Here is a 15,426-nt window from a genome sequence, read left to right on the forward strand (position 1 = left end):
TGAGTCTATGAAACCCTTTTCTCAGATTGGGCTCTGATGGGGGAGGAAAGAAAAGCGAGACAGGCTTGGGTGAAGGGCGACACTGGCCATTTTGCCGTCAGCCCAGCCAAATGCTGTGGGGGTGCCCGGCTGTGTGGGAGTCAGGGTCGGGGAAGAATTAGGGACAACTATGGAAACAGAGTGGTGGAGATTTCTCCTTAAGCCATCTTTGCCTCTTCAGCCACTGTCCCTGCAGAGGAGATGTTACCTTAAAGGTTTAGGTGGGAGTTGCTTGGGGATTGGGGCTCAAGGTCAAGGTGGCAGGTGGCAGCAGGGAGAAAGGCTTGTCTGGGACAGGATTGGGTCCTGGCCTGTCGGAGATTCTTGCATGCATTAGTGTTATTATGACACCAGCCTGGGCTCTAAGGAGTTCACAGTTTGGGGCAGGGTGAGGCCATTGCCCAGGGAGTCAGGGTGTGTTAGGGGCACGGGGTTCTCAGACAAGAGACACCAACCACCTGAGGAGGCATGGAGGACCTCACAGAGGAGGTGACGTGTGAGCTGGGACCTTAAAGAGGAGCAGGGGTTTGCTCTTAGAGAAGAAAAGGTCACCAGGTGGGGGAAGAGCAGAGCCAAAAGCCTGGAGCGATGGGGGAGATCAGGGCCTCGGGCCCCCCTTGTTCACTCGACCCGCACGTCCTGGGCTGGGCAGTGTTGGGGACCCCAAGATGAGTCAGACCTGCCCTCAAGGGGTTCCCAGTCTGATGGGGGAGACCTGTTGGGGCCCAGATGGCTACAGCCTCTAGGACAGTCACAAGGGGAGACGCTGGGCCAGCAGGAGCCAGGGTGGGGGGAGCCACTGCCATAGACGACAGAACCTGTTCAGGGTCCTGAAGGATGAGTAGGAGGTCGCCAGGTGGCCAGAGTGAGGAACAGCCTTCCAGGCAGAGGGATCAGCCCACACCAAGGCCTCAGGAAATGTGTTAAATGGCAGAGGGACAATAGAACAGAGGCAGGAACAAGTAAGAGAGAGAGGTGCAGGGAGGGACGTTCGGCCAACATTTATAACCCATTCTTCTAAGCTGGGTGATGCCAGGGACCCAGCAGTGAGTCAGACCCGGCCTGCCCACCCTCTGGTCTGGTGGGAAAGGACTAAGACACAGAAGGTCACAGCCCTGTGGGCTCAGGGCTAGGACAGTGGGAGGGCATGACCGTGGGAGGCCGTATCATTTTCCCAGGGCTGCCATAATGGGGTACTGCAGATGGGGTGGCTTAAACAACAGAAATTCATTTTCTTGAAATCTGGAAGCTGAAAGTCCAAGGTCAAGGTGTCAGTGGGGTTGGTTTCCTCTGAGGCTTCTCTCTTTAGCTTGGGATGCCCATCTTCTCCCTGTGTCCTCACATGGTCTTTTTTCCTGCGCGTCTGTGTCCCAATATCTACCTCTCACGAGGACACCAGTCATATTGGATTAAGGCCCACCCTAATGGTCTCATTTACCTTAATTACCTCTTTAAAGACCCTATCTGGGCTTTTCTTGAGGAGATAGGGAGCTGTGGAAAGGTTCAGGGCCAGGTTGTAGGCAGGATCTCCCTGGGGAAAGATGGACGACACTAGTTGGAAGGAGGGGCCAGGAAAGGGGGTTGGGGCAGGGGTTTCAGGGATGCTAGGCGGGGTGGGATGCCGGACCACACTAGCATTAGCAGTTGCCTGGAGCTGGGCCAAGTTCAGGGCCCTTTAGAGGCAGGGTTAGGCTGGACCTCTGCCTTTGATATCTCAGAGGCAGGAGTGGGGTCTCCGCGCCTGGCACCAGCACCTGCTGCGTCCTCCTGTGTCTCTCAAGATCATTATCCACTCATGCCCCTCCTAGTGCCTGGAAATAGGACCTGAGCTCCCGTGGCATCCTGGGCACCTGTTCCCCACACCTCCTTCACCAACCTATGCCTTAGTAGGACTGTGTACTCATTTGTTTGTTTGTTTGTTTGTTTTAGCTTTTAATTTTTTTTCTTTTTTGTGTGTGAAAACATACATACAATAAAGTGCTCAAATTTTAAGGGTGCAGCTTGATGAATTTTTACATATGTATAGATAGAACCACAGAGCCACCCGACAGATCATGATACGGAACATTTCCAACCCTCTGCAGGCTTCCCCACACCCTTTCCCCGTCAGCATCCCCCCAAAGGTACCCATAATCTGACCTTGGTCACCTGATATCATCTGGCCTGTTTTCTGAGCTTCCCGTAACTGGAATCCTACTGTCTGTCTGCTTTTGTGTCTGATGTCTTTTCCTTGGTGTCACGCCTGCAAGATTCAGCAGTGCGTGTGATTCAGGAGCGTGTTCTTTCTCTTGCGGTGGAGTGTTTCGTTGTATGGGCATACCACATTGTGTTGATCCACTGACGGGCCCTTGGGTTGTTGCCAGTTTGGGGTCATTTCAAAAGGGTTGCTGGGTACATGTGCCCATGGGCCTGGTGGGCAGGATGCCCCTCTCTCTCACATGGACACTCGGGAGTGGATGTGCTGGGTCCTGGGGGGGGGGTGCCTCCCCAGCTTTCCTGAATTGTGCTTATATCGATTCACACTCCCACCAGCAGTGTGTGACCTGGCTTTTTAATCAGGAATTTTAAAGCCGAGCAGCGTTTCATGTCAAATAACCCTCAATTGCAAAATTCCTGGACATTTTTTTTTTTTCAGTTGCTGAGGATGTCCTAGCTACTGTAGCTGGCCTTTTTAAAATACCTTGGGTGCAGAACCCACTTGAGTTGGACAGCCCCTTTGATAGGGTGGCATCGTGTTTTAAGGCAGGGATGTGGAGTGAGTTGTGGGGGAGACCTGCTAGTCAGATTCAGGGTCAGGAGAAAGGTCTGAGGTCAAGCTGGGAGTCAAGGTCAGATGGAGGACTCGGACCATCGGGATAGGAGTTGGGATTCAGGATGGGTAAGGGGATCGAGAACGGATAGGGCAGAAGCCCAGGTTTATGTAGGGTCTACCCGGGTTGGGTTTCCAGTCAGTGTCAGTCAGGGTGAACTTGAATAGGGGTGACAGCTGGAGATGAGGTGGGCGGAAGTCACAGTGGGGTGTTGGCGGGGCGGGGGGGGGGGGTCCAGTAGACCATAGCAGTCCTGATTAGAAGCGTGAACCCTGGAGTCATGCAGACAGGTGTCCAGTCAGGGCGCCTCTGCTGTCTCACTGGGCTCTTGGGCCCTCACTTTCCTCGTCTATAAAATGGGGGTAATATCAGCACCAACTGTTACTGTGAGCCCTGAATCATCCTTAACACTGTGCTTAGCACTGGTAAACGATCACCTTTCCATTGCCAGCATCAGAGTGTTGTGAGGACAGAGCATCGCTTTGCCTCCATTGCTTTCTGTCCCCGGTGCTAGCTTGCTGCCTGTCACCTCCTGTCATTTCCTGGGTTTATGGGACTGTAGAATGGGATTGCATTTGTACAGTGGGACACCCAGGCTGGATTGGGGTGTGCAGTTGGGATTCAAGGCTGAAGTCCAGGTGAGGCCTAGGATTAAGTCCAAGGACCAGGTCAGGGGCAGAGCCGGATGCAGTTGGAGTCAGTCGGAATTCAGAGGTCAGAATGGGGCTGCTGGGCCCCGTGTGCCGAATGTGAGAAGGGAGGCCAGGAGCGGGAGGCCGGGTGGGAGTGAGGTGTGGACGGGAACGTTGTGGGCTGGAGGAGGGGCAGAGATCAGAAGACTCACTCCTTTGGGGACGCTGCAGTCCTTCACACCCCCAGGCCCCACTCAGAGTGGAAAACATGTCTCACCCGAAACCTGGTGAGGCAGGACGGGCGCGCCTCGGGAGGAGGCCCAAGGTTGACTCGCTCCTGTGGAACATCACCCACCTCCTCCTGGGCACCGAAGCCTTCTCACGACCACCGGCTACCTCCCACCCCGCCCCAGGCCTCACGGGAGGTGGCCCTCCCTGTGCCACCTTCTGCAGGGGTGAAAAGGATCAGGCAAGACCCCCAAGGCCTGAAGGCCCTTTCTTGTCCTGCCAGAGGAGGGCAGAGGCCCAGTAAGGAGGGCATGCCTCCTCAAAGAGGCACTTGCAAGGTGGCAGGGGGTGCGGGGGATTTGGGGAGAGGCTGGGGTGGTGCTGGAGGGGGGGCCCCGAGAGCCCTCCTGGCTTCCCCCCTCTCACCCCACTTACATGCCTCTTCTGTCCCCAGAAATAAGAATGTCTAAGCCCCTGGAGGCCGAGAAGCAAGGTCTGGACTCCCCGGCAGAGCACACAGGTGGGTGGGGAGGGGAGCAGAGAGAGCAGAAGCCCCGCGTGGTGGGGGAGCTGCGGGGATGTGGGGGGCACAGGTGACACCTCACTCTTTCCCTCTTGTTGCAGACACTGAAAGAAATGGACCAGACACTAACCATCAGGTCCGGAGGGAGTGGATGGGCAGGAGGGGTGGGGAGGGGGAGAAGGGAACAGAGGTGGCCCCTGTGGGCGAGGGGCGGGGTGTCAGAAGCTGCTTCATCTCATTCGTCCCATTCCCCCAACCCAACTTTTTCTTCACAGAACCCTCAGAATAAGACCTCCCCGTTCTCCGTGTCCCCAACTGGCCCCAGCACCAAGGTAAGCACCTATCAGAACCGCCAGGATGGGGGAACCGGGAGGGTGTCCTGTCATGGGTGGTGGTTGGTATCGGGGACGGGGTCCCACGCACCTTTGTGGGCCTGGGGCCTGAAGGGTACGGAGCCCCAATAACTCGGTGACAAGGCTCCTCTGGCTCCTTCTCACACTCAGGCTCCCGCCCCAGGCCTGTGACTCACCCAGGCTCCTTCCCCTTCCCTGGGGGGGTGGGGGTGGCCAGGGAAATCCCCCCCAGAGCCCCAGGGTGATGAACAACAGGAAGCTGAGGCCCCGCCCCCATCCCAACTTCCCTGACAGGGGCCCGCCCCACCCCAGCCCCCCAACACACACATTCAGGGGCCAGCCAATGGAGGAGGGTAAGGGGGAGGGGGGCAGACCCAGTAAGAATGGCTAAGGATGATGGGGTATCTGGACGTGGCCAGACAGAACAAATCCCTAATCCACATGGGGCCCTGCCTGCTGCTGGGCATCGTTGGGCTTCCTGAGGTGTCTGGGGCCCAGGTCTCCACGCTCCAGCCTGGTGGAGGCAGCCGCAGGTCCAGAGGCCTGAAGGCAGCATGGAGGGCACGCGCGGGGGTGGTCCTTGGAAGGACTGCTGACCCTGGCCAAAGGTAGCAGAGGGATGGCATTGGGAGCCGAGAGCTACTCTGTGACCATGGGAAAATCACTGCCCACCCACCACCACCGCTGGGCTTCTCAGTTTCCTTTTCTCTAACATGGGGGCTATCGGATTGGATGGGCTCTGGGGCCCCGGGTGCAGCTTAGTGGGTGGGTATCTCGTGCTGAGTGAGTTGGACAGGGCCGAGGGGAGAAGGGGTCTGGCTCTGGCCTCCTTCCCTCTGATCTCGGGCACAGTTCTGGCCTTAGCTCTTGGAGCAGAGTGTATGTCCATTACCCCCACCCTCTCCTTCCCCAGCTGCATTTTTTGCAGCCTCTCCTAGTCCCACCGCAGCCCTGCTTCTCCATGGGGAAACCAGTGGGGCCCTGGGAAGGAAGGATTCTCGCGGCTCTTCCCCAGCCTGGACCCTGGTTCCCGGAGAAAGCCCGAGGCAGAGAGGGCTTTGGCCTCTGACTCCAGGCCTCTGTCCACACTACGTCCTGTTCTCCATCTCACTCGGCCTCTTCTGTGTTAGTCTTTCCCCAACTGCAGTGATTCATGTGCTCCCATCACGATTTCAGACACATCCATACACCGCTGTGTACCATTACTTACATCACAATTTTGTTAATTGGCTTCATTTAAAAAAATATTTTATTATGGAAAATGTGAAGCAGATAACAAAGGAGGAAAAAAAGAGAGTAGCATGAAAATAACCCCCCAGGTACCCATCAATCAGCTTCAACAATTTTCAGCTCATGAACTGGCTTGCTTTTTCAACAGCTGAAATACATTTTTTTTAGCGGAAATTTCATGAATGGAAAACCAGAATCACTTGCCATGGAAATAAATACAGTGATTAAAAAAAAATTTTTTTTATGTTTATTTATTTTTGAGAGAGAGACAGAGCGTGAGCAAAGGAGGGGCAGAGAGAGAGGGAGACACAGAATCCAAAGCAGGCTCCAGGCTCTGGGCTGTCAGCACAGAGCCCAACGCGAGGCTTGAACCCACGGACAATGAGATCATGACCTGAGCCGAAGTCGGATGCTTAACCGACTGAGCCCTCCAGGGACCCCAGTGATTTTTTTTAAGTGATATCCACGCTCAATGTGGGGCTTGAACTCATGACCCCAAGATCAAGACTCAGTGTCTTTTGACTGAGCCAGCCAGGTGCCCAATACAATGATTATTAAAATGTACCCAGAGACTCTTGCCTGTCAGGTGTAAGCCTGAGGGCTTTCCTTCTTTCCTTAAAAAGGGAGATGAGTCATGCTGGGGACAAGGCCTTAGAGCCATCCTAGCACCTAATGGAGACTTTCTCAAGAGAACCAGAAGGAATGCATGAAAGAAACCTGAAAGAGGACCAATATTCTGACCATGTTGGTGTGGGTTGTTTTTTTTGGGGTTTTTTTTTTTTTTTTTAACATTTAATTAAAATGTGACATACACAGAGATCTTCAATGTATGGCTCTGTGGATTTTCACAAACTGAACACCCATGCAGCCAGCACCAGATCAAGAAGCAGAACATGACCAGACTTCCAGAGGCCCTTGATTCCCTGCCGGGGACGGCCACTGGCCTGGCTTCTAACACTCACGGTGGCTCGATGCATCTCGGCGCCCCTTAAACTTCCTGACGTTTGTATCCGTACCCTGGGACACTCCACTCACCCTCTGTTATTTGGCCTTTTCCCCGACCTCTGTCTGTCTCAGTCTGCATTCCAAATGCCACACCCCTGCCAAGCTGTTGGGTCACCTCGCAGCAGTTGCTTTCCCTCTCTGGACTCCCTTTTGCAAAATGGTGCTGGGCCATTGGGCTGAAGGATTAGGGATCATCCTTTCAGCCCGGTGTCCCCTCTGGGCCTGAGCATGTGATTCTTCAAGGCATACCTCCTCCTACCCCCACACGTCCTTTACCAACAGCCCAATCAGGCAAGTCCACCGTGGTCTGGCTTTCTGTCTAGGAGAGGAGGGAGGCCAGGACTGTGTCGGTCTGTCCTATGCGTTTGATGCGAGAGGCATCCACATCCCACACCGAGATGAAGGAGGGGCTCAGTGGACTTCTGGGGTGGAGGCTGAAAGGTGGCAGCATCTGGGCCACATCTGGCCCTCATATGTGCTTTGCGGGTCTTGCCAGCGATTTTGGTTTGTTTTTAGGGTTTTGTTTTGTTTTTTTTTTTTTGGTTTTGCTTTAGATTTTATCTATCTATCTATCTATTTATTTTTATTTTAGAGAGAGAGCACAAGCAGGGGGGAGGGGCGCAGAGAGAGAGAGAGAGAGGGGGGGAGAGAGAGAGAGAGAGAGAGAGAGAGAGAGAGAGAGAGAGAGAGAATCCCAAGCTGGCTCTGCACAACAGCAGAGTACCGATGGGATTGTGACCTGAGCCGAAATCGGGAGTCAGACGCTCAACCCCCTGAGCCACCCAGGCGCCCTGTGTTTTTGTTCTCGATTTTAAAATGAGTGATTGGTGGGAGCAGAGTGGGAGCTGGGCAAGCTTCTCCTTCGGGAGGGCTGCACACCCTGCCAGTGTACCCCATCCTCATCTGCCCGGGTCACCCATTTGCACTGTCTGCCTGTTTCCACACTCGTTTGAATTCCAGACCCATGTTCTAAGGTGGTGATTTTTTTTTTTAATAACCTGAGACCCTTTCTTCCAGCGAAGTCTTACTCCATTAATAAGAGATGCACCTGTAGCTAATGCAGATGAGGGGTGTGGGACCCAGAACCTCTACCCTTTGATGTTCCAAGTCCCCTGCTGGCACATTTCCCATTTTACAGATGGGGAAGCTGACCCCCCAGAGGGGAAAACTGCTCCCCAAAGGTGACCCTCTTCCTGTAGGGGGTTTGGGTGCAGGGAGTGTGTTAGCCTTATGTGATTGCTGAGGACACTGAGGCCAGAAAGGCGGCCTAAGACCCCCGGCCGGTCAGTACAGGGTCTTGCCTCTATACCCCGGTCCACTCCTCCTCTGCCGGCCGGCCCCAGGCTGCTGTTGCCACACACGTGCCCTCTCTTTGGTTCACAGGTGGGCATTCTCTCTGGCCTCCACTTAACATTCTGGGGTCCCGGACCCTGCCTCTCTCCCCCCCAGATCAAGGCTGAAGACCCCAGTGGCGACTCAGCCCCCGCAGCACCCCCGCCCCCCCAGCCAGCCCAGCCGCATCTGCCCCAGGCCCAACTCATGTTGACAGGCAGCCAGCTAGCCGGGGTAAGTACTCGGGGAAGCACGGGCACGTGGGCAGAGACCAGCCACCCCCCACCTGTTACAGGACCGGTGGCATGGGGTGTCCCGCCAGGACTGCGGCCGCGCTCTCGCGCCTGCCTCCTGTCCCCCTCAGTCGTCCTGTGAGACTTGTGCCCTAACCTGCTTGGCTCAGGCACTAACCCCTCTCTGCCTTCTCTGCTCCTCCCCACACCCCTCCCCGGCACCCCACCCCCCTGCCGCCCGCCCCCCCGCCCCCCACCCCCGCAGCTCACGGCGCTGATGCCGGCTCAGCAGCAGCTCCTCCTGCAGCAAGCCCAGGCCCAGCTCCTGGCCGCAGCCGTGCAGCAGTCCAATGCCGCCGCGGCCGCTGCCGCCGCCTCCTCCACCTCCTCCTCCTCTTCCTCCTCCTCCTCCTCTGCCTCCTCCTCGACCTCGCAGCCCCCGGCCTCCTCTGGGGGAGGCGACCTGCCGCCACCACAGCCTGCCAGCCAGCCCCCCGGGACCCCACAGCTCACCCTGTCCCAGCCCATCCAGCTCACAGCACAGGTAAGGGCAGCCCCGGGGGGGGCCCACAGCCTCCAGCGGACGATGCGCAGAAGCCCGGCGTGCAGGGGGCCGGCCGGTCCACAGGGGCCGACCATTGGGACCACCGGTGTGTGCCAGGCAGTTCCCAGCAACCCCAGGAAGCCTTGGGGGATGCTGCCCCCCATGTCTCGGTGGGGAAAAGCGAGGCTCAGAGGGAGAACATCCCCCGTGTGATGGAGTGTCCGGCTAAGCGCTTTCTGTGTATCTTGGTGGGGTTCGTCCTCGATTTACAGCTGAGGAAACCAGGGGACTCACCCCCGTGGAAGGGTGCCCATGTGGGCACAAAAAGGAAAGGCTGAGACTCTGAACTAGTGCCCGAAAATGTGTGCCCTGGAGGATCCAGTGAGAGACTCTCAGAACGGGGGCCTGTGGCCACTGGGTCAGGGAATGCTGTGTCCTCTGGCCATTCTGGAGACTTTGGGTACACACTGAATCATGAGTTAGTGGCTGTATTTGTTTCCTGCGGCTGTCATGACAAAGCCCCACAAACTGGGTGGCTCTAGGGAGAACCCCTCTTTGCTTCCTCTAGCTTCTGGAAGTACCAGAAATCCTTGGTGTTCTCATAGCTGGATCGCTCCAATCTCTGCCTCCGTGGTCATATGGCCACCTTCTCTCTGTGCACGTCTGTCTCTGTGTTCACACTTCCCACCGATCACTGGATTAGGGCCCAATGACCTCATTTACTTTGATTACATCTGCAAAGACCGTGTTTCCGAATACGGTCATTTACTGGCACTGGGGGTTAGGACTTCTGACGTATCTTTTGGGGAGCCCTGATTCAACCCATGATAGTGGCCAAAAAATTTCCCATAAGGATAGTCGGAACAGAGTAGGAGTTGAGCAGGCTTCCCCTCCTGACAGACCTGCACTCTCCACCCCATTCACACTTGCCCCTGTCACCCATTTGTGCTGTCTGCCTGGGTTCTGTAAACATTTGAGTCTGTAGCCTGTGTTCCAGGGCAGTGAAGGTCCTGAGAAGTCCTGCAGCAAGGAACCTTGTTTGACTTCCCTCAGCCCTGTGTTTCCCACAATGGCTGCTCCTTGGGTTGCTTTTCTTTCTCTCTACCCACCCCTTTCCATGAAACCCCAGGGCCAGATGCTGTCTACACAGAGGTGTCCAGTACCCATAAGGTTGTTCCCTTGACAGAGTTCAGCTTCCAGCAGGCCCGTTCCACTACTTACCAATGCTTCCAGGTGAGACCGTCCTTAACGCTGAGCTGGTATCTGCCTTCTTAGGGCTTCCTGCCTCTGGGCCTGGTTCTGTACAGACACACACAGCAATCTGTGCCCGCTGCCCCGTGACGGCTCTTCCAAACTTAGCCTCACAATGGCTGGCTCGCCATGGTGACTGTAACTAGAGTCTGGCAGGTGCTGTACTAACGGTGACCTCCTTGAATCCACAAATCCTCATCCTGGCCGAGGTCACCCGGTGAGCACAAGGGGCAGGATAGCCCTGCAGCCAGGCCTGGGAGTCCAGGGCTCTAACCATAGGACCCGGGGCCGCTGCCTTTAGCTATTGTCCCCAGCTTTCCCGCTCTGGCCACCAGAGACCCCAGCAGCAGGAGGTCGCCTCACAGCACCTGCAGTTAGTTCTTCACGGAGCAACACCAAGGCTCGGGGCTCCTCACTAGGTCCCAAGTATCAGTGCCCCTGCTCTGTTCTCCTTTCTACCTGGAAGTCGGCTCCCTCCCTTTACCTGGACAGCTCCTCTTCAGCCTTTAAGCCTCAGCTTGGGAGTCCACACCTCCAGGAAGTTTTCCATGACTTCCCTCCCTCCAGCTGGTTTATAATCTCCTGCCTCCTGCCTCCTGCCCCCTCTGGGAGTCCCCAGCCCTTTCCTCTCCTTCTGGCCTTAATCACCAGTGCTGTGTCTGAAAATGCCTGAGGAAATATCTGTGGAAGGAACAAAGGCCACAGGGAGGGGGAGGGAGAGAGCCACCCAGTGCAAACTGGCCAAGCCATTCCCCCTTGGGAGCAGGAGGCATTCCTTCTGTTTGTAAACTCCTAGAACCACCTCCCCCAAGTTCCCTGCGACCCAAGGACCCAGCGACCCAGGCTGTAGCAAGCTAGTCCTCTGCCACCTGCTGTTCCGCCCAGTCTCTGATTCTCAAGGACGCCTCCTCTAACCGTCCTGCCAACCCCTTCCTCTGGCTCCTCCCTCCCCAGCTCTCATCTGCTCAGTCCTGTTGTCTGCAATTGCAAAGCCAGGACCAAGAGTTTGTTTTCTGGGAGTTCTGTCACCCTGTGACCTCATTTCCCCAACAGACAAATGTTTATCCCCAGTTCCAGGCACCATGCCGACCAGGAACAACCCGGAACGTGGGTACCACATTCCTCCTGTGTTACTGCCTCCCTGCATCCACAGTCATTCCACCCCTGGGCTTGACCCCTCTCCTCAGTCTATGTCTCTTGGGCCTGCCAATTCTACTTCCCATGACTGCTCAGCTCTGTCCTATGGTCATTTCACAGACATTTCCTAGCCCCCTGTGTGTCAGGCCCTGGCGGGAAGCTAAAGACTTAGAAGTGACTCAGACCCTTCCTTGCCCCCTAAAGCCTCCCGGTCTTGTAGGGAAACACACACCAATGAACCACTAAGAAATGTTTTACTTGAAAAATACTAAGAAAGTAAACAACACCCCTAGCCCTATCACTTTAAAATTACATAATGTACTAAGGGAAAGTCCCCCATCCGTCCCTGTACCACCAGCTTCCAAAGTAGTGTCAGTTAAACAGTTTGGCAGGAATCTTCCCTGCATTTTCCTAGCTAGTACAGAGAAAGGGACAATTATAACACACTTTTATAATTTGTGTGTCCAGCGCTCAGCATGATGCTTTCCACCAAAGGGGCCACCTGGATGTTTACTGAATCAATGAGGGATGTTTTGCTGCAGCTTTTCAATCAAGGGTAGGGAAGACATCTCTCCAGGGGAGTAGTTCAGACTGTCTGGGGTAGGGGTAGACATTGATTGAAAATTTACATTAACTGTTAAAACATCATTTTGTATTTGGAAGGGAATAAAAAAATCCCTATTTTCATGATATGACTATGGCAAATAAAGCTCGACAAGATCTTTTAGGCTGGCAGGCCCTACTGAACAAAGGTTTCCCAGAGAAACCGACTGGGTGTGGTGGGAGTGTGGGAAAAGACAGGTGACCTGTGCCTGAGGGAATCAGAGAAGGCTTCTTGGAGGAGGTGGTGCCTGACCTGAGCCCGGACAAGTAGGAGTTTACCAGGTACACGGAGTGGAGAAAGCTGTTTCAGGCATGGAAGGTAAAATGAGAGAGTAGGGGGGGCTCCGGGAGGCGGGGGTGGGGGGCCGGCAGTGGAAGACAGCGCAGGATGAGCTAGGAGGGGTGTCAGCTAGACCAGACTCCCCTCCAGGTGGCTGAAGACATAGAAGGGGATATTTGGCTCAGATCACTGAAGAGGCCCAGCCCCAAACTCTGTCTCTTTTTTCATTCTGAGGCAGGCAGAATGGGTGCCGGCACTTTTAGACTTGTTCCCACCGACCAGGGTTGAGTTAGTGTCCTCAGCCACTGCCCCCCAAGGAGGTAGGGTCAGCCCACTTGGGCCATGTGACCTGAGAATGGGGGAGGGCCAGTCCCCAAGAGGAAGAGATGGCTCCCGAGGCTTGGAGAAGGGGCAGCAGGTGCCAGGGCAGCCAAACCTGGAGGCGTGTCGTCAGTGTACCCACAGGCCCCTGGCGGCCAGGAGCTGGGCCGAGGCGTACCAGTCATTCCACAACTGGTTGGGGTCTGCTGTTGCTCATCTATCCTGGAATTTTAACAGGAGGCAGCACGGGATGTAACACACAATGTGCATGTAGGTGTTTCTTCTCCCCGTCAGATGGGTCTCAGCTTTTTGGTGTCCCGCCCCAATCTCTGGGACTTCCTGGGCTCCACGTGGCAGGGCCAACCTTTGGGGGACGGGGGCGCACAGAGAATCCCACACTAGAGACAGGCCACCTCTGTCCATATCCCTTCCCCCCAAACTTTAGGGCTTCCTGTAGGGAAGTGCCTGGAATGACAGAGTCATTCACGCATTCATCCAGCACTTATGAAGCACCTTGTGTATGCCAGGTGCCCGTTTGTGGCCCCAAGGGGACAGCTGTGAACAAGGCAGCAGTGGCTGCCCTTGAGGACCTTATGTTCTAGTAGGGAGCAGAGAGTAAACAGGTAAACAAATGAGCAAAACAAGACCACTTTAGAGGAAGCGTACTAAAGAAAATGAAGTGGGCTGGTGTCAGAGAGGGAGGAGGCCACTCTTAATGGGGTGGCCAGGGAAAGTTTCACTGACAGGGTGGCCTTTGAAAGCTGAGGTCTGAATGAGTCAGTCAAGAAGAAGCCATGGGGAGAACTTGGGAAAAGGCAACAGCAAATGCAAAGGTCCTGAGGTGGAAAGCAGCTTGACATCAGGGCACAGAGGAAAGTGGTATGGCTAGAGCAGAGCAAGTGAGTGGAGGACAAATTAAGAGGTGAGGGGGAGGCAGGCGGGACCAGGTTTTGCAGGGCCTTGTAGGGCAGATCAAGGAGTTTGGAATGTTTACCAGGGAAACATTGACGGGAAGCTGTTGGGGGTTTTAAGCAGGTGGGTGGCATGACCCCACTGACCCTCTCCACAGCTCCCTCTGGCTGCCACGGGGAGAATGGACTGTGGGGGACCAGAGTAGAAGCGAGGGGCCCAGTGGGAAATCCTTGCAGCGATGCAGGTGGGAAATGAGGGTGATGATGGGGTCTGGGATGCTATTTTATACGGATAGGATAGATGAAGGATGACTCCTAGGATTTGGGCTTCAGCAATCAGATGGTGGTGAGGGAGCTTCCTGAGTTGGGGAAGACAGGGGAGGCACAGTGTGATTTGGAGGGCTGGAGTAGGGAACCAGGAGTTTCCTTTTGGACACAGCAGGGTATAAAGAGTCTATTAATCATCCAAGTGGAGACATCAGATAGGCAGACGGACATCTGAAGCTGAAGCTCGGTGGAGAGGCTGGGTGTGGACAGCTCACAGCTGCCGGGCAGAGGATGGGGTTTCCTGCCCTTGAGAGTTCATGATCCGGTGGGGTGACGTGGGGGGAGTGACATGGGGGTGCAGGGCTAGCAAACGCTTGTGCTCGGGGAGCGTGTTGTGATTTCCCAGACACCTTGCACATGCTAATATTACTCGGGCCTCAGAGCAATCCTGTAAACAGTTAGACATTATTAACCCCATTTTGTAGATGAGAAAACCGAGGCCCTGAGAAAGGTGTGACTCAGTAATAATGACTACCATTTACGCAGGCCCGCTTCAGTGAACAGAGATCGGGCTAAACACGCTAGGTGCATTGTCACGCTGAATTCTTTTAAGAGCCCCGTGGGGTAACTGAGACTTAAACAGGGGAAGGGGTGCCCAGGGTCCCACAGTGTGTGAAGGACAGTCAGGTTTCCAGGCCTGTGCACTGTCCCCCTATATAGTTAAGGAGGCCGAGGCCCAGAAGAAAGAGCTGGCTTCCCCCGAGTCACACAGCTAGAAGCAGGCAACAGGGCTGAGACTCAGAACCCCCAGGTTCCCAGCCGGCAGGGACCCTTGCACCCCTCTGACTTCCCTCCCACCCGATGTGGGAGCTCCCGCGGCACAGTTCCGGGCAAGTGGGGGTGCAGTTTCTCCCCAGTGGCTCCCAGGACAGGTGTTCTCTGCCTTCCCACGCAGCCCACTCCACCACCGGGTGCCCTGACACGGCTCAGAGGGTCGGGAAGCCCATCCTCATGCTGAACACGACTGATGATAATGTAGTTTACGTGGTCCCCAGACACCCCCTTCCTGTCCTCCCTGCTATGGACTTGACAGCTGTCCATGTCTTGGGATGGGGTGTCCAGAACTGGCCATGGTGTGCCATCTCAGGGGTGACTGCTGAGTGAAACGCAGACACCATCCCGGGCTGGGTGGCTGCCAGAGCATGTGTGGGGGCCTGCAGTTGGGGGATGGGGAGTCTGCCCTGTGCGCTGGAGTGAGGCGCTGCACCTGGGCCCACGCGGCCCAGTTCCTTTTAAAGGCTTTCTCTCCACCTCCCTCCACCCCCAGGTGGAATTGAGTCCAAACGGGAAAATGGACAATTGCCCTCCGGTTCACCCGTGAGTCACGTAAACTGTCAGTCTTTCTGCCCAACTGTGGCCAAGATCTCAGTGCGTCAAAACGCAGCCAGTCTGCTCTGAGACTCCACCGGTCTGTCCTAGGTTTTACTCATTCACTCGTTGGAAATTCACTGATGGCCTGCTGGGTGCCTGTACTAGGGTGGAGGTGATCAGAACACAGTGATGAACAAGAAACCCAAGAAACCATCTCTTCCCTTTTCAGCGTTGGCGGGGTGTGCTAGTTTTTCTCACAGGTTAGGGACAGAGCCACTAAGTATCTTGGCCAGGGGCCCTTCCCCGGTTCTCTCCACTTCCTCTAACCTCTCTACCAGCTTGACTTGGTCGTAACA

The 15,426-nt window shown here is 55.4% G+C and overlaps 1 protein-coding gene across 1 annotated transcript in view; it reads left to right on the forward strand.

The window, feature by feature from the left end:
* POU2F2 (POU class 2 homeobox 2) overlaps positions 1-15,426 on the forward strand; it is a 34,521-nt gene that overhangs the window by 3,883 nt on the left and 15,212 nt on the right. The window contains exons 2-6 of the mRNA XM_030297347.1: positions 4,164-4,229; positions 4,334-4,368; positions 4,508-4,564; positions 8,270-8,386; positions 8,651-8,929. Of these exons, the coding sequence (XP_030153207.1) occupies positions 4,164-4,229; positions 4,334-4,368; positions 4,508-4,564; positions 8,270-8,386; positions 8,651-8,929 (554 nt within the window). The remainder of the gene's footprint in view (positions 1-4,163; positions 4,230-4,333; positions 4,369-4,507; positions 4,565-8,269; positions 8,387-8,650; positions 8,930-15,426) is intronic.

This window comes from Lynx canadensis, chromosome E2 (genome assembly GCF_007474595.2).
Source record: "Lynx canadensis isolate LIC74 chromosome E2, mLynCan4.pri.v2, whole genome shotgun sequence".
NCBI lineage: Eukaryota > Metazoa > Chordata > Mammalia > Carnivora > Felidae > Lynx > Lynx canadensis.